The sequence below is a fragment of the Marmota monax genome, unplaced genomic scaffold (genome assembly GCF_021218885.2).
Source record: "Marmota monax isolate L192 unplaced genomic scaffold, Marmota_monax_Labrador192_F-V1.1 WCK01_AAM20220418_F8-fsc00012, whole genome shotgun sequence".
Lineage (NCBI taxonomy): Eukaryota > Metazoa > Chordata > Mammalia > Rodentia > Sciuridae > Marmota > Marmota monax.
In genome coordinates, this window is record NW_026695227.1 from 33,249,938 (window position 1) to 33,269,191 (window position 19,254).

Consider the following 19,254-nt stretch of genomic DNA (forward strand, 5'->3'; position numbering starts at 1 on the left):
GGTGCCTTTATATATGCTTGGCACTGGGCTTGTGGATGGGCAGTCAGGGCTTAATTCGTGGGTTTGGCCTGCCTGGGAGCAAGAAGTCATTTTCTCTATGCTGAGCTAGAGATCAGGCCCTCCCCACCTCTGAAACAACACGAAACCTTCAAATTGCTGGGCTTGCAAGCCTTGCTCATGTAATTTGGGTCTTATCTAATTAACCTGCTGTTATAGGGTAATTTGCCCCAGGCCTCAGCCTCTCCAGGGGGGCGTCACCTGTACTTCACCATCTCTGTTCTGATTAATCTTCCCTGGATGGTTGGCTTCCTCCTGGGGGCTCAGGGAACAGAGAAGGGATGCACTTCCTTGAACAGGGCTGGCCACCTTGTGTCTGGGGGCTCCAACCACAGCTGTGTCCAGAAAGGGAAGATCACTCAGGTGTTCTCCCTCCCCAGCATCCCGGAGACATAACCCACAGAGAACAGCAACTGTCTCAGCTGGGGGTGGGGTGGAGAGACCCTGTCCTTGACACGGGACATAAGCAGCCCATGTCAGAGCCAGCCGTGGGCACATGGCAGCCAGGAGCTTCTAGACCAGATGTTCACACTTCTCCAACACCCATAATATGGCAGGTTGGGGGTTAGGGCAGGGGCAAGCCCTTCATGCACTGAACAATGAGGAAGAGGAGGGGAGGATGGAGCTGGGCAGAGACTCTGCTAGAAGGCAGACAGAGAAGTCAGCAGCCAGCCCGTGGCCTGGGGATTTCAAGGAAAGATTCCGGAATGGTCCATTCCACTGTTTCTGTCTCTCTTACAAAGTGTATTGGCTAATGAGGCTTGGAGCTACCTGTCCAGGTATCACCTGTCCTCAGCTGCTGTCAACATGAGCTCAAACACATGCTGCATGAGCTGAGAAGGAAGCCTCATGGGGCCCTCCCCACGAGTCCAAGCTTCAGTGAAGGCCTCAGTGGGGGTGACCCAGTGAGCGTGATGCCAACCTGCCAGGCAGTCCTATGGTGCCTGCCTCAAGGCTCTGCCTGCTGCCCGCTCCATCCTGGGTTACTGGCTCCTGTGATGGGCCCTAGTCCCCTCATGATCACCACAGTGGGCTCTGCCCCTGGAGATTGCCCTGGCTCAAAGATCCCTGCTGGGACCCCATGGTGGTCTGCCACTCTTGGCTGGCTGGGACACAGTAGGGAGGAGGACCCAGAGACAGATTGGGTTGGGTCTCTCTCTTACTTGTTTTGGGGTAGGCCTGGAATCCATTTCCTTCCCCTCCTCTGCCTCTCTTCCTCATTCCCCCCGCCCGCCCGCCATCTTGCCTTCATCATTCCTACTGAAGTCTCTCTCCCTCCCTTCTCTCTTTCCACCATCTCTCTCCATCCCTCTTTATTTGCTCCTTTCCGACTTCCATATCCATCCTTCCCTCTCACCCCACTTCCTGCTCTCCTCCCAGGTCTTCTGGGACTAGCTCTGCTCACCTCCTCAGCCCTTAGCCTGTGCTTGGATGTGTGGAAGGACGGTGACTCTGTGCTCAGCTCCTGTGATGTACCTCTAAGGCCACACCACATGCCATCTTAGTTTTCCTCTGTTAAGGATGGAGGAAGCTTCTCCAGACCAGAGCCCACCAAGTACACTCCTCCCCCTCCCCCTCCCTCCCTTTCTCCCTTTGGCACACCTTCCCTTAGGGTCCATGGTGTGCCCAGAATTGTACCCCATTCTGGCAGCACAGAAGTTTGTGGAATAATGCCCTAGGCCTCTTGGGCCACGATCCTGGCATGGTGGTCCTCTGTGCATGGTTTTGCTGGCCGTATGTTTCTGTGCCATGCATGGCAGCATCCCAGGCAGCCACCAATGCCCTGCAGCTGCTGCCCCTGCCCCTGCCCCATCGCGCAGCCCCCTTCCTTGCTGCCCCCTGCCTGGCTAAGGACTCCTCACCCACTGGGCTTGCTTCACTTTGCCAAGCTGCTCCTATCCAGCCCAGACTCCTTCTCTCACCATCTCTTCTGACCCAAATTCCTCGGCTCCTCTGAAATCCTGCTTAAAACCCTGAACTCTGCCCCATCCCCTCTCCCCTGCCCCGACTCCTCTGTCCATTGATACCTGCCTGTCAGAAACTGTGTTTGCTGGGGTCTGGGTGAGATCCCACGTACCCAGTGGTGACTCCCTCTCTGCTTCCCCTCAGAGTCCAGTTCCAGCCTCTGAGCATCCCACTGTGAAACTCTTTGTTGGGGAAGCAGCCAAACAGAGATGGTTCACCTACATGGGAGCCCGGGCTCCAGGCACCTGAATTCCATGCCATCACTCAGCAGAGGGGCTTGGCATGGCCTCTCTGAGCCTCAGCTTCCCCAACTATCAATGGAGCAATGAATTCCCATATGGTGGTTATAACGATGACCCATGTTAATCCACATCAAGTGCTCCCTGTGTATCTGGTGCATACTTAATGTCCAATAACTTTTATCAATGACCAAAAATAGGAAATAAGGCAGCACTGGCCTGGCCTCTCCTCCCTCCTTCCTCTCCCAGGGGGCATCTGGATCAGCACATTCCCACACAGTGGCATCAGATGTTGAGGACAGGGAAGGGGTGGTGTCCCCACAGGCCCCAGGCTCTCCACTCAGACCATTCCTGACACTGGATAATGCACCATAAGAAACAATAACAAGAGCCACTGTCTAGTAAGTGCTTGCCAGGCACAAAGCTCAATAGGAAGTTCCCCATAGACACACCTCACATCCATAGTATTGATCCATTTATTAAATTCTTACTGAGCACCTATCAAGTACAAAAGAGGGCAATCCAAAATCTCCTGCCCCAAAAGAACTTAGTCTCTGTGACCCTTCCAATGCAGATGTCCCTGGAAGAAGCAGCTCATCTGACTATTAACGAGTCATTAACACTCTAGTATGAATTAGTTATCAGCACTGGCCATTAGGAAAGAACCACCCCGTGTTGTTGATGAGGACAATGATAGAGGACGGAGCAGGAGAGTGCGGGCCACCCACAGGAAGGGTGGACCTGGCCTAGGGCTCCTGGGATGCTTGTGTTTTGCTGGAGGGAAAAGGGAGGGAGGCAAGAAAACCAGGATAGGCCCCATTTCACCAAGGTTACAAAGGTCCTGCCTCAGCCCCTGTTTTAACTTAGAGCTAGAAATATTGGGGACAGGAGGTGACAGAGTCCCTGCTTTGGGAGGCCTCCTGACCTGGTGGAGACAACACGTGAGCTACCATGTCGCAGCTTCCTGTCCCTCCTGCCCTTCACAGATGGCTATGTGAGAATGGAATTCTGAGCAATTTCTGACCCAGCATGGACACGCTTGAGCCCCAGTTTTACTCTGTAAATAGGTCACAGGCGGAGTGTCAATTAGAGAATCAAAGCCAAGATCTGTAATTTTGTGTCTCTGTACCTGTGATGACGGCCACTTGGACACATTTGTTTATGATCCTTTGGTTCTGATTGGCATGTCTGCTCTACCTGCTCGGTGTTCCCGGATCCCAGGAGCCTCCAGGAGAGGCCCTTAGAGAAAGAAGGGCAAAAGGGCAAGAGAATCCAGTACCACACAAGAGGGCAACTGCTCGGGAAAGATGAAAGCACAGAGAAGAGGCAAGACTTGGGGACAATAAACCCACCAGGGCTGCCTGGAGGAGGGGATTCGGATTCCAGCCTTTTAAGAGATGAGGCTTGGATGGACGGGAAGTGAGAAATAGGAAAGAAGCCCGGGCCGTCAGGAGGCAGGTCATTTATGAAGAAAAATCCCCCCAGACTGGAGCAATCACGAGTGAAGGGTGACCTTGAGTGACCCCAAATCCCAACTGTTCATGTGACAGGGTGAGTGACGGGGAGCCACTGAGGGCTATAGAGCCGGTGGAAACCTAAGCAGTCCATGTTTGAGGAAGCAGAATCTCACTGGCATGTGGGTAGGACTGGTGGATGGTGGATGGGCAGAGGCTGGAGGCACTGAGAGAGAAGCAGCTGGTTCTCTGAGCAAAATAATCGTCTCCAAAATTAGAGAGAATGAGCTGAGCTATTTGAATGACACAGCCCAGGTCCCGCCAGCCCTCCTCAGCACGTGGACCCAGGACACGGCATGTTGTCTACAATTCCTCCCGAAGTCCACCTCCTTGCACCTCCACATCCTCCTGAAGCTTCAGGTAGGAAGTGCCCATAACCCAAGCCAGCTGGGGGGACTGCAGTTCCTGGGGGACTTGGCCACCATCAGAGCCACTCATCTGGGGCAGGACAGCTGCTTGGCAGCAGGTTTGCTCCTGACAAGGCCAAAGGTGAGCTCATCCACAGAAGCTGGGGTGTAAGGACAGGGGAGTGTCCCGCCAGGCACTCAGCTCCATGCCCATTCTGCTGCATCTGGCTGCCTTGGGGGCAGCCCGTGCTTCTGCCTTGTTTAGCTCGGTGGCCAGTCATTTGGACTTGGCCAGTCATCTCCTTCCTCCCCACCCCGACCTCTGTTGAAGGGTATAGACTTGGGACCCGAGAACCAGGTTTTGGTCCCGCCTCAGTCACTCAGGAACCGTGTGACCATGGCAGGTCTGCTACCTTCCCAAGCCTCTGTTTCCATATCTCTAAGAAGGGGGCACCAACCCCTGCTCCACCTACTTCCCGAGGAGGATGGGAGGTGCTTTATAAATAACCATAATGACACTGCGGCTGCTGGTAGCAGCTACCACTGGGCAATGTTCACTCTGCCCTTCACGTAGACTAATTCATTTAATCCTCACAACAGCCCTAGGAGGTGGGTACCATTATTATCCCCACTTTACAGATGAAGATACCGAGGCCCAAGGAAGTGAAGCAATGTATTCAAGGTTGCACAGCTAGTGCTTGACCCAGGGTTCAGACCCAGGCAGTCTGGCTGCGGGCTGTTTCTTGGCCACCAACTGTCCTAGCTGTCCTGACTTCCTGGTGCATAAACATAGAGAGCCAGTGCCTGCCACAGTCCAGGTGCACACGTCCACCTGTCCTTCCACAGCCTCTGAATTCCGTTCTCCAATGTCCCTCTGGCACCTGAACCATAGTGGAAAACACTGAGCTCATCACTCTCTATCCCAAATGGGCTCCCTCCCCCTAGTGCCCGTGCCCCCGACTCCTGGTTGTCCCAGGAGTGGACAACACTTGCCGTGGAATGCAGGGACTCCAGCTAAGGGCCGAGTGAGGGAGTTATTCATTCATTCACTGTCCCTGACGCCATGAAAGCAGGAGAGCTTGTGACTAGTTGGGTTGAGAGCACATCCCTTCTCTAAGGCAGGAGGATGGACAAGGGGACTTTTCAAGATCACAAAAGATGATTTTCTTTTTCTTTTTTTTAATATTTGTGCTTTTTAGATATACATGACAGTAGAATGTATTTTGACATATGATACCTACATGGAGTATAACTTATTCTAATTAGGATCCCAGTGTTGTGGTTGGGCATGATGTGGAGTTACACTGGTCGTGTATTCATATTTGAACACAGGAAAGCTACGTCCGATTCATTCTACTGTCTCCTGTTCCTATTCACCCTCCCTTCCCTTCATTCCCCTTTGTCTAATCTGATGAACTTCTATTCTTCCCTCTCCCCATTTATTGTGTGTTAGCATAGGCATATCAGAGAGAACATTCGGACTTTCTTTGTTGTTGTTGTTTGTTTGTTTTTTGTTTTGGGCGGTTTTGGGGGTTTTTTTGTTGTTGTTATTGTTTTTTGGCTTATTTCACTTAGCATGATAGTCTCCAGTTTCACTCATTTATCAGCAAATACTATAATTTTATTATTCTTTATGGCTGAGTAATATTCCATTGTGTGTGTGTATACACATTTTCTTTAACAAAAGATACTTTTCAATGAGACTTTCTCCACCAACAAATTCAGATACTCAGTTAAAGCCTCCTGCTACCCTAAGTTTGAAACATGGAGAATATTTGTAAGATCAGAAAACAGGAAGACCATGGCCGAGGGGGAGGCACTGGGAGAAGCTGCAAGAAGGATAGATGAGGTTCCAGGGGACCATGCACAGTGCTGTGACTAGGCATCTTCTGTGTTCATTCAACATTTGCTGAGCTGCATTCTGTGCCAGTACCTGCCGCAAACAGGGACAGGGGAAGGCACAGGCTGGCTTCAAGGATTTCTCCATGATTAGAGGTCTGCCATTGCTGAGACTTGTAGCTTTTGTTCAATCCCAGGTGGAGAGAAGGTTCTAGCAACATTTGGGTTTTGTGCCCACTTTAGCTGGAAAGCAAGATAGAGTGGGGTTGGGATCTTCAGCAAGATAGATATTCAAAATCCTGGTCCAAGTAATGCAGAGGCCAGGACCTTAGGAGTTGAAGGAAAGGGATGTTGCCATTCCTTGGGCTTCAATTGCTTCAACTCAACAACCAACATCCATCAACAGCGATGATGTTAGACACACAGGGCTGTGAATGGTTCTCCATGACCAAAGCCTGAGACACAGCAGTTAGTTAAACAAGCCCTTCATTTGCTGGCGGAGTTTTGGCTGCACTTATCTGGGCCACACAGAGATGTCCAGAGGATGGGCAGCTCTTGGCCATTAGAAGTCCAGCTCCTCAGAGGCCCCCAAGACTTCCAGGCTTGTCCTGGGCCAGTCAAATAAAGGGTAGGTTGTCTCTGTCCCTTTTTGGCTCTGGATGGCTCTACCTATCCTTATACCAGGTTTTCAGGTGCCATATAGGAAAGGCTGGGGACACAGTCCAGGGACATGGCTTCTCTGGCCTCTTCTCTGCTATCCTTCCAAATTTTATTTTTATTTTTTATTTAGATGAAATTTACATAAAACGAACCATTTTAAATTGAATATTTCAGTGACATTTGGTATATTCACAACATTGTCCCAGTACCTCTGTCTAGTTCCAGAACATTTCCATTACCCCCAAAGGAAATTCTACACCCATTGGTAACCCACCCCCACCCACCCCTTTGCCTACCTCTGCAACCGCCAACCTACAACCTGTCTGACTTTGTCTCAGCTGGACATTTCATATGAATGGATCATACAAAATGTGATTTTTTTGCCTGACTTCTTTCAATTAGCATAATAGTTTTGAGTTTTATCAATGTAGAATGTATCAATATGGCATTCTTTTTATGGCTAAGTAATATTCCATTGTATATATATACTGTATCACGATTTTCCTGCCATTCACTCATTGACGGACATTTGGGCTGTTTCCATCTTTGGCAATGAGGAGTAGTGTTTCTCTGAACATGTGTGTGTTTATTGTTTGAACATCCGATTTTAATTCTTTTGGATATATCTCTAGGAGTGGCACTGCTGGGTCATGTAGCAATTCTGAGGACCTGCTAAACTACTTCCCACAGAGGCTGATCATTTGATATTCCAACCAGCAACATAAAGGGGTTCCAACTTTTCCACATCCTCACCAATATTTATTTATTTTTTATTTTTTTGACTATCATTATAGTTAGCCGAGTGGGTGTAAATTGATACCTTGATGTGTTTCAGTTCTACTTCCTTATTGACTAATCACCTTGAACATCTTTTCCTGTGCTCATGGCTATTTGTACATCTTCTTTGTATAAGAGTCTATTGAAGTTCTTCCCCTATTCTTTAACTGGATTGTTTCCTCTTGTTGAATTCTAAGATTTCCTTATATTTTCTGGAGACACCTTTATTAGATAAATAATTTGCAATTTTTTTCCATTCTATAGGTTGTCTTTTCACTTTCTGGACAATGTCCTTTCATGGATACGAAGTCCAATGTATCCATTTTATCTTTTGTGACTAAACTTTTGTATCACATCTAATAATTCATTGTCAAATCCAAAGTCATGAAGATTTACTCCTCTATTTTCTTCTAAGAGCTTTATAATTTTAGCTCTTATATTTAAATTATTAATCCATTGTGACTCATTTTTGTATGTGATGTGAAGTAAGGGTACAACATGTTTTTTTTGGCACATGGATACCCAATTGTCCCAGGACCATTTATTAAAGAATATTTGTCCCTTTGAATAGTCTTTGCATCCTTGTCAAAATAGCCATCTGTGTTTTTTTTAATTTTTTTTAAATTTTTTTATTGTTGGTTGTTCAAAACATTACATAGTTCTTGATATATCATATTTCACACTTTGATTCAAGTGGGTTATGAATTGAAGTCAACATTCACCTCTGGTCCTGCCTCATGCTTTCTCCTCCTGACATTCAGAGAAATATCCAAGTTGAGTCCTTAAGCAGGAATACAGTCACTCTATACTCAGGACCTTAACTAAGCCCAGATGGTGAAGAGTGTCCATTTCGCAGGTAGTTTAGGTGGGCTCAGGAGGCAGCCCCTCCATCCTCCTCAACACCAAGGGAGCACACAGGGCATCACATCTACTTAGCCCTGGCCCTTCCCCTGTGCACCGGATGTAGCCCTCCTGCCTCACAGCCACACCAGGGCAGGTACAGCCAGTAGTCTGAGGCATACCTGCCTTGAGACCTTAGAAGAGATGATCTGATCAAGGAAGTGACTTTACCAATGGCTTGTGTATTCCTCTAAAAGCTATTTCAGGTTGTGAGTCCCATTTACAACCCCTGCTACTACAGCCCCTCTTACTGGGTCACAGACTGGTCTTTTGGAAAGTCCGAGTGTCAGTCCTGTAAAGACCCTAGGGGTATCTGGTCCTGAGACCCTTACCCTGGGGTGCAGGACTCAAGGAGGCCAGGATGGGCCGTGGGAGTCTATGAACCTCTGAACATGCAGACACGATTCACTACACTCTGAGCTTTCATTAGATCCCAAAGGGGCCCCTGACCCACAAGGTTAAGAACCCCTGAGGTGACCAGCTAGTGGCAGAGCTGGATGGAACTCCCATAGTCCCTAGGGCACTAGTCTAGTACCCACAGTGATAACAGCAGTGACATCAAAGAGAGGCATTTGGGCAGAAAGCCCACCAGATTCCTGTGCTCTGTGCCCTCAGGGATTCCTAAATATGCCAAGGCCCAAGGAGGTAATGGAGGCCTCTTCTTGGGCCCAGAAAACCCCTGCCTCTCACGCCCGCACCATCATCCAGAGGCCTGTAGGAGCAAAGGCCTCTGAGCATTCTTGTAACACAGACTGATTAGAAAGGTGACTAGGAAGCTAAATTCTGCCAGCCAAAGCTGAGAGACTTGGAAACACACCCAGCCCCACCACTGATTTCAGAAAATCTGAGACTTCCCAGCCCTCACCCACATCCAGGCCTGCAGTGATGGCATGCTTGAAGAGCTCCTCCAGGAGTCTAGGGCCATTTTCCGATGAACTGATGAATCTCTCCTCTTCTAGGAAACTTCCTTGCTTAGCCTCCCCATTTGGACACCTCTTAACACTGTGGCACTAAGCCACCTTCCTCTGGTTTGTACAGTGCACCTGTTTCTCCCAGCAGCCTGAGGTCACCTACTGAGCAGCTCGGAACCTGGGCAGGTGGAACCATCATCAGAGAGGGTAGGACATTTGGAGAGACTGACGAGCTGACAAGAGTGCACCTTTGACATCACTCAAGGGCAGTTTATTGAATATACAGCAGAAATTCAGAGTCCTTAATTCAAACACAGTGGGACTAGGTGATGCCATTCTTAGCAATATTTATGTCACACACCACGACTTCTGGGTGGGTGGTACCACCTAGAGACAAGATCAAGTCCACTCACTAGACTCATGGCAATAGGAACTGAGAGTCAGAAGCCACCATAGGACCCAGCCCCAGAGGAAGAACCAAAGATCGATCACACCCCAGTCCTGACAAAAGGCAGCGTGGTTTTGCAGCCCTGATCAGAACCATGAACTTGACTCTCCCTCTGTTAAAGAGGCAGTGACATCCTATGGAAAGAGCATGGACCCCTGAGTCAGCCAGGCCTGAGCCGGCAAGTAGGTGGGTAACTGGGACAAATTCTATAGCCCTCAGAGGATCAGGCCCCTGTCTGTCCCAAGGATGTTGACTGTGCCTTCCCCAAGGATGGGCTGACTAGAGGCAGCGCATGGAGGGTGCCTGGTGCACAGTAGGTGCTGACTATGGACGTAACCATGGATTAAAAGGGCAGTGAGTGGCCCAGGGACACAGGGGTGGAAAATCCCCAGGTCTCCTTCACTTGGCTTTGTGAATAGGGGTGCACCTTGAGGTCTGAGAATGTATACATTTTCTACTAAATAATAGTCATGCCATAAAGATCTTTCCAGAAGGGCAGGGACTGGAAGGCTGCCTTACTTCTCACCTTCTGGTCGCACAGCTCGGGGTTCACCCCACCATGCTGGCAGGAGTAGCAAAACCTCTTGGACAATGGAGAACTTGACCTAAGCGCAGAAGAAAATCTATCTTCCTCCCTCCCCCCACCCCTCTCTGCATGACCATTCCTTCCTACTGCAGGCCAATGGCTTGTGTATTCCTCTAAAAGCTATTTCAGGTTGTGAGCCCCATTCCCCATCAGCCTCAGAGCTGATCATGGCTTGGGCTTCCAAAGCCTCCTGCCAGCTGAAGGCAGTGGGGAAAATGAGAAGTCCCCAGGTCTGCACAGGACCTACTGACACACGAGGGTGACCACTGATAAGCACTTGAAAGTAAGATGAGGTGTGATGTGGGTAGCTGAGTGAACTATAGACAGTCCTAGAACTCGGAGACAGAGGATTCAGGTGTGACAGGCATCTTTGGCTCTGGCCAAGGCATCCTTTCTTCCAGGTGCTGAGGTGAGCAGGGCAGTGGGCTTATCGGGTGGTCTTCCTGGCTGGGGTGCTGGCTGGGGCACTCTTGCCCTGGGACTCCTTGAGGTCTCCCGCTCGTGCCCCTTGGGTCTTGGTCTGGCTGCTTCTGGTGCTGCTGGCACTACCGGCCCCAAGGTCAGCACTCACCGAGCTGGGTTGGTAACCACAGTAACCGTAATTGCTGCTACTGATGACAGCTGAGGAGGAAGGGCCAAGAGCAGGGGAGGGGTGAGCAGGTGTCAGTTAACCAAGGATGACCCCCTACAGTAACTGCTGTCTCCTCTGAGGACTCCCTGTTTAATCCCACGACAGTGGTCTTCAGTCAAGACACACAACAATGTCTGAGAGCCTGTCACCTGCTAGATGTAAAGGGAGGACACATAGGATAGACAAAGACCCTGCTCTCCTAGACATCCCTATTCCCACCCTTTCCTCTAGATGATAGTGCCACAGGGAGGAGCCAGCAGGGAGGGGTAGACATGATTTCAGTCACTGCTGTCAGGGGACAAAAGGGAATAGGCCTGCTCTGAAGCTAGAGAAACTTCACAAGGCAGTAACAAAAACTTCCAGATGAAATGAGACAATAAGCAAAGGTGCCATCACCTCTGGGTCTCAGGGTCCCTGGCTTTCCCAGCCCAACCCCTTTTCCCAAGGATACTCACAGATGCTAACAGAGGATGGATTCTCCCCAGACATCCTGCAAGACAGAAAAATAAAGGATAAAACCTCAGGGTCTAGATTCAGCTATGCCTTAATGGGCTCTTGCTCTTATGTGTAATCATTTTAATCCATCCTTATAACAACTCAGGTGGAGATTACAACCTCTATCTTACAGATGAGAAAATGGAGACAGGGAAGGACTTACCAGGATCAGACAGCTGGCATGTGGCACAGCCAGTCACTGCACCCAGGCCTGCCTGACCCCAGGGGCTCTGTTCAGACACCACAGCCACCTGCACACTTGACCCACATCTGACACCCCGGCAGGACCCTGTAGCTGAGTCCACCTGCAACCCCCCCCCCTCCACAATTGCCATGTCACCAGCACTATCGTTCTCATCTTCTAGCTCCCAGCAGCCCGTCAGCCAGATGGAGAGTCCACAGCCCCTCCCCCCTCAGGATCAGAGTGCTGTCCTGTGCCCCTTACCTGCACTCTTCGCCCTCCAGCAGCTTGCGGTAGGTGGCGATCTCAATGTCCAGGGATAGCTTCAGGCTCATGAGCTCCTGGTATTCACGCATCATCCGGGCCAGCTCCTCCTTGGCCTGGTGCAGGGCTCCCTCCAGCTCGTCCAGCTTGGCCCGGGCATCCTTAAGGGCATTGTCCCCTCGCTGCTCAGCATCCGCAATGGATGTCTCCAGGTTAGAGCACTGAGGGGCAGAGGGAGAGGAGATCAGCATAAAAGAACGTTGAGATCACAGGGTTAAGGAGCCCGACTCCCTCATTTTACAGATGAGGCCCAAGGTGACAGCTAGGAAGAGCCAGAGCCAACACCAGAACATGGGGCTCCTCTTTTGTGTGTGTGTTGGGGGTGGGGGGGGAGTACTGAGGATTGAGCCCAGGGCACTTTACCACTGAGCCACATCCCCAGCCCTTTTTATTTTTTATTTTGAGACAGGGTCCCACTAAGTTGTCCAGGCTCGCCTTGAACTTGCCAAGTCTGCCTTGGAGCTTGCAATCTTCTTGCCTCAGCTCCTGAGTCACTGGGATTATAGGTGTGTGCCACTGCTCCCAGTTTCCTCTACTTTTTATTGTGGGTGAATGTTTAAAGGAGTTGTCCTGGGAAGCCACAGGAGCAGGTGCATTTCAGAGGACAGAAAGAAAACTCAGTGCTTGAAAAAGCTGTCTAATGCCTGAGTTGAAGGCTACCAATGGCTATAGGTTCAAGGACAACAGATGAGGAGAATCATGCCTAAGTCTCCAAGCAGTTCACCCCTAATGATCAGGCAGCATGCCCAGGGCCCTCACTGTGGCTGGACCCCTCCTTCCTGTTAGCAGCAAGAGTGTGTCTGGATTCCTCCGGCACTCTGCAGGGAGGGTCTGCCTAACTGCTCCTGCATGTGACCTGAATGGGGGAGGTCACTTTCCCTTAGAACAGCAGACCCTAACTTACAGCCAAAACCTCAAAAGCTGGTCTCTGCCAAGCACCCGGGGCACTGTAATGCCAGGTACTAGCAGGGGAGGAGGAGCAGTCCTCACAGAGTCTGTGAACCAGCCAGCTGTGGGCCTTAAAGCTGTCCCTGAGCCCCCTACATTGCATGCATGTTGTGGGGCACAGGGAGGATAATGGTCTCTAGCCTGTTGGCTAACTGTCACTTGTCAGCTGACCTGGCCTCTTCTGGAGGCCCCAAGAAGCATCTTTCTGCCTCTAAAGTCATCAGCCTATGAAACAGCATTTAGGATTTGCTACTCTCACATAAGACAGGATCCCCCAGGGTAAAATGGAAATGGTCCCATGGACAGGGAAGAGGATCCAGGAGGGATTCATTTGTTGCCATGACCCTCCTTCACCAGGACCATGCCCTGCCCTGAGGGCAGGAACTTGACATGGCCACAGAGAGCCCTGACACATGTCCCATACTCCCCACCCATGTTCCATGCCCAGTGGAAGCAGGAGGCACATGGGAAACCCCTAGAGGGGCATACTTGAGTACTCGTGGGCAGGTGTGTTAGACACAAGAGAAATTCTGAATAAGCGGACACGTGGACTTGAATCCTGACCCCAATACTGAGTAGCTGGGGCCCATGGCAAGTCAATTCCTCCAGTCCCTCTTGACTCATCTGTAAACTGGGGGGAGTGGAAGAATAGGCTCAAATCCTCCCAATCCTGATGACAGCAACACAAGGCAGGGTGGGGGAGAAGAACCGTAATGTCCCAGGGGCTCCTAAGCCCAGGAGAGGGAACTAGCTTCTTCTTAAAGGTTGACTCCAGTATCTCCATCACAGAAAGGAAACTAAGTCTCAGTGGTCTTTGCAGGGTAGTAGCTGCCCACCTGCTTCTTCACGTTGGTAATGTCACAGCGGATCCTCTGGATGAGTCGGTTTAGCTCTGACATCTCGTTCCTGGTGTGTTTGAGGTCATCTCCATGCCTGCCAGCTGCCAGCTGCAGCTCTTGGATCTAGTGTTCCAGGGATGGGAGGGGAGTGATGAGACAGGCAGGGAGGGGTCCTGGGCAAACACCCCCCCCACCAGGCTGAGCCAGGGCGACTCTAGAGCAGGTGCTAAAGAAGCTAGCACCTGGGCATCCTTACAGCTCTGAGCAAGAAGTTCACCCCGTTCTCTAAGCAGAACCTATCTGCAATCCCTTGCAACTCACATTTATTAAGCACTTCCCAGCGTGAGAAGAGCCCTGTCCCTCGCTTTCTCTCATTTATCACATAGGCCTACAGGCATTTTCTTAAAGACCAGCTTCTGTCGCAGGTACCCAGCAGTGAGTGGGACAGGTAAGGTCCCCATCCTCCTAAGTCTTTCATTCTCCTGTGGCATTTTCTTGGTCATGGGGGCAGAGAGGAGGGAAGCCCAGGGTTCCGTGTACCCTTGAGGGGGTCACAGTGCAGGATGGGTGGAATTAGTGGCTTCACTCTTCCCTGTGCCCAGTCCTCTGGGAAACAGGGAATGGCATGGCCATGGACAGGACAAGAGACAGGATAAGACATGCAGATGGCCGACACCCCCATCCTTGCTGTGAATTGTGCTATAGTTTAGATCTGGAATGTCCCCAAAGGCCCAAGAGGCTTTGTCCTCAGCTTGGTGCTACTGAGGTGTGGAAGAGTTAGAAGGTGGGGCCTAGTGGAAGGAAGTTAGGTCTTTGGGGGTGTGCCTTTTGGCAGGATATGGAGACCCCTGTCCCTCCTCTCTGTGCTTGCTTCCATGAGCAGCCTCCTTGCCTTATCTACCCCCACCCCACCCCCACCCAGTGTACTGTGTCACCACAGGCCCAAAGCAATAGGGCCGAGTAACCATAAACTAAAACTTCTGAAATCATGAGCCAAAATAAACTTTTCCCCTTTTTGTAAGTTGATTTTCTCAGGCATTTTGTCACAGAGAAGGAAAGCTGACTAGCAGAGGTGGGATCTAATGGTTGTGTGAAAAGGAGCATGAGAGCAGGGGCCCTGGAGGAGATTCCAGTAAGGATTTTCCCATAAGACAGCCCCAAAGAGTCTTACCCAGCACATAATTTCATTATTTGGAACACTCCTAGAATTTCACTTGCTCTTGAACATCTTCCCACACCCATCAGAAAAGAGCTCAGGGCCTCCCCTGCTCTCACTCCCCACCCAACCTCAGCTTGCCTATAGCTACTCTGTGTTTGTGACTCTCCTTCTGCTCTATGGCAGATGCCCCCAACCCTGAAAATGCATTTGTTTTACAATAAGAACACATCATTCTCTCCTCTTTTGAGGATTGCTTGTCCCTCTCTAGTGAGTACGTCCATGCATACCAGTTTCCTGATTTATCTTTGATAATACTGTCTGCTGAGACTTTTCAGCATTGAACCCACTGGTTATAACCCTTCTTCATTGAATCTACAGTGTCCTGGGAAGGCCACCTCTCACATTCACAGGTGGAGATCACCCTTCCCAGGAAGGAGGGAGACCCACCCAGTGCCCACCTTGGTCTGGTACAGAGCCTCGGCTTCAGCCTTGCTCTTCAGGGCGATGTCTTCATAGTGGGCGCGGACCTCGGCAATGATGCTGTCCAGGTCCAGGTCCCGGTTGTTGTCCATGGACAGGATGACAGAGGTCTCACTAGCATGAGTCTGGATCTGGGCGATTTCCTAGAATGAGAGATGAGGACAGAGTCAAGGCCCCAGCTTCCTTCCTGTGTCCCATGAGTCTTCTAGGCCTGTGTTCCCTGGAGAATGGGTCACTGGGTTCCACAGGGACAAAGTGGGGTAGTGTCTGCTGAAGATGTCTGAAGAGCCAAAGGAAAACAGCTCGCAGCAGCAGGCAGCAGGAGGAAGAATGAATTCCCTACAGTTCCACCCAACCTAAGAAGCTGTGCATTAGTAGGACCTCACAGGGTCATTTCTCCTGCCTGCGGGCAAGACCACTACCATGGCCCAGATCAACGGCCTCCTATGTGCACAGCCTCCTATCAGCACTCCAGGGACAGGACGCTGTACTTTCATGGTCAACTAGTGCAGGAATTTGCACCTTGCCACCAAAACATCCCTCCCTATTGTGACCTCCTTCCTCTCCTGGAAGAGTCAGGGGAAGCCCTCAGCTGCAAGGAGACAGAGCAGAGCTGGGGAGGGGCATCCTCACCGCGTCATACAGACACTTCAGGAACTTGATGTCTTTGTCCAGAGAGTCCACTTTGGCCTGAAGCTCCACTTTGACCGTGTAGGCTGCGTCTGCATCCTGCAGAGGGACAGCCACAGCCACGGATCAATACAACCCTAACCCTAACCTAAGCTGCTCTTCCTCTGACCCTGTCCCCAAAGCCACCTGACTTTACTATTATTATTATTTTATTATTATTATTATTATTATTATTATTATTTGCCCACAGGGAAGCACGTTGATGAACAGAATCACTCAGCATCAGTTTCTTCTCAGACTCACTGCATCTTTGGGAACTGGCAAAGCGGGTGGGGACTGCACTTCCTCTGCTGCGTATGGAGAACACTAAGTCCAGAGAGGTGCTGAGTGCCCTCAGGTCACACAGAAGGGCACGCTGAACCAGGGCTTCCTGTTCCCATCCCAGAATTCTCTCCCTTCTGTCCCTATCTTGTCTCCTGTGTGTGTCCTTCCTCTCTAACTTGCTGGAGGCCAGAACTAGGACCCTAACCATGTTAAGACACCAGCCCCCTCTCCAGGTGGCCTGGGCTGAAGCCCTGAGCAGAGTTGCTTAAGATAGGGGCAGAAGAGACCACAGGCTCCTCTCTCCTCACCTTCTTGAGCACCACAAACTCATTCTCCGCTGCAGTGCGCCGGTTAATCTCCACCTCATACCTGCGGGCAGGGAGAGAAGATGGCAGAAGCTCAGCCCTCTCAGCCAAGTAGTCTCTTCTTCTGCTGGCCAGGTAAATGCCCAGGCTGCAGAGTCCCTGGGATGAGCACTGAGGCTAGTGGTAGGTGTAAGAATCCCCTGGATTATCTGACTTCTGTGCTTCTGCTGCACCCTAGGAAAATACCCAGGTGCCTATGGGGCTTTCCAAATTATTGGGTCAATAAGCATAGGCCCCTCTATCCACCAGCTAGGGCCTTCTCACCAAACAGGGTGGGGCTTTCCCCCATAACCAGAGAAGGGACATGAGCTCCTGATCCTGGAATTGACTCCCTCACCTCTGAAAAAGTGGTTCAGAGATTAGGTACATGACCCCTGACCTTTGGCAGGTCCTGCTCACCTCTTCTTGTAGTCCTCCACCACGTCCCGCATGTTCCGCAGCTCCGAGTCCAGCCTCACCCTGTCCCCAGACAGGGTCTCCAGCTGTTTCCGCAGGCTGCTGATGTGGCCCTCATAAATGGGCTCCAGGTTCTTCCTACAGTTGTTCAGGTCCAGCTGCTGCAGCAGCTCCCACTTGGTCTCCAGCACCTGGTTCTGCTGTTCCAGGAACCGCACCTGGAACCCAAACCAATGGCCACCTGGAACCACAGGGATGCTCTCAGGCTCCCTGAGAACCATTGACTCTCCAGATTAAGGGGATTTTTGTAAAGTCCTTTGTCTCCAGTTCTGACTCACTGACCTTGGCATCTGCTGCAAAAATGACCCTTTACAGGTTCTCGCTCCCTCACCTCTGGACTACCAGTCCCTGAAAACTCAAAGGCACCACAGCTTTCTTCTGTTGCCTACTCTGGTCCCAAGAGATACTTTTTCATATCTCAGCTAAGTGTTTCTTCCTGTGCTCTGAGTTCTTCCTTCGGAACAGCGTTTGATTCTCTTAGCCCTTCATGTTCTTCGGAGAGCTGGGGACCTACCCAGCTGTCCCCAGGAGCCCACCACTGCTTTCTCAAGGTAGGGCTACCCTCTGCCCAATTTCCCACCCTTCTCTGTATAATCCCCAAAGAAGACAACTCATTCATTCATTCCGTTGTTCTACCTGCCTTGCAAATCTGTCAAATCTGTTCTCTGTCCCTTATGATGAGGGAGCCCCTCCTGAGGCCCAGCTACACCCTTCCATCCGTGTTGCCCAGCCCTTTCCCAGGCATTAAGGAAATTTCTCCTACCTCATTGAACCACCTTCTCCTCCTCCTGTTAGACCCACCTTGTCAATGAAGGAAGCAAACTTGTCATTCAGAGCCTTGATCTGTTCCCGCTCCTGGGCGCGCACTTTCTGAATTTCAGGGTCCAGCTCCACGTTGAGGGGGGCCAGGAGGTTCTTGTTGACAGTGACCTGGTGGATGCCCCCAGGCAGGCACACAGAGGCACACGAGGGCCCCAAGGCCACACTGCCAAACATACTTCCAGCAAAGCCGCTGGCCCGGCCCCCTCCATACCCAGAGCCATGCCCAAAGCTGTACCCTCCAGCCCGAACGCCACTGCCAGCCACGTTGAAAGAAATATGCCGATTCCCTCCAAGACTGTAGAGGCTCCGGCTGCCAAAGCCAGCCCCAGCCCCTTGGCCAACAGTGCGGTAAGAGGCCAAGTTGCCCACTGTCTTCCTTGGCACCACTGCAGAATGCACGCTGAAGCTGCCCTTGTCACCACCGGACTTGAAGTTCAGTTGCCGACTCATGGTGGGGAAGAGGAAGCCGACCGAGTGGGAGAAACTCAGTTGCCAGGGGCTAGACAGCACGAGGCTGGGGCAGCCAGAGCGCTGCCTCCTTTTATCCCTGCCGAGCCCAGGCCCCCGGAACAGGGCGGCTCTGTGCCATCTCCCCTGCCCCTGCCGAAGGGCCGGGGGGCCATGGGCAATTTGCAGAACAAAGAACTCCAAGCCCTTTGCAGCAACAAAGCCCTTCTGATAGCAAGTGGAACATGCTGCCCTTGCACACTGGAGTGGTCTAATTTGGAGTTTATCTGTGCTCCCTAATTAGGGGCCTGGAGAGTTATCCCCTCCCGAGATCTCCCAGCTCTGTTTTGCCAGCGCTGCCTCCTTCTTGCTTATCTATCATCAAGGAGCAGGAGGAAAGCGAGGTTTTATCCAGAGAGTGCTCATCTGGACACTCCAGGTTTATTCCCAAAGGAAACCATCTTCCTGGTATCCATTCTTGCTGAGGAACTGAGGTTCTTAAGCCAGAGAAAAGAAGATTTGGAAAGGAGATTCTTCTTGGAAAGGCATCCTCAAAGATCTGGAAAGAAGCTCCACAGAGCCACTCTCAGGGTCATGCTAAGGATCACAGCTGTCTGGCAATGGAGTGGACCTGAGAAAGGAGGGTAGAAAGGAGCAGGTAGCAGCTGCCTCAGCCCCTGCAGAGATGTTGTCTGGGGATTTCTGTATTAGGCAGGGACAGTCTGGCTTGTAGTGACCTCAAATTTGCTTTTTTTAACAGTGAGAAGCTTTTCCGACAGCCAGCATGTCCTCCGGTGGAATTTTCTTTCCTGGATAAGCTTATCAGTCCTATCCTGGAAAGCCAGGCAGGGGCTGGACATCAGCTCATCTCTCCCTGTGTAGAACGCCCCCTATGGGAAGCCCTAAGTTC

The 19,254-nt window shown here is 51.0% G+C and overlaps 1 protein-coding gene across 1 annotated transcript; it reads right to left on the minus strand.

Annotated features, from left to right (window-relative positions):
- Positions 1–9,442: 9,442 nt before the first annotated feature.
- Krt74 (keratin 74) lies at positions 9,443–18,422 on the minus strand. The gene is made up of 9 exons (XM_046435588.2): positions 17,877–18,422; positions 17,019–17,233; positions 16,563–16,623; positions 15,934–16,029; positions 15,279–15,443; positions 13,659–13,784; positions 11,815–12,035; positions 11,330–11,364; positions 9,443–10,864 (listed from the first exon to the last, which is right to left on the minus strand). Exons 1-9 carry the CDS (start codon positions 18,345–18,347, stop codon positions 10,671–10,673), a joined length of 1,584 nt encoding a protein of 527 aa, XP_046291544.1. The 5' UTR covers positions 18,348–18,422; the 3' UTR covers positions 9,443–10,670.
- Positions 18,423–19,254: the final 832 nt, after the last annotated feature.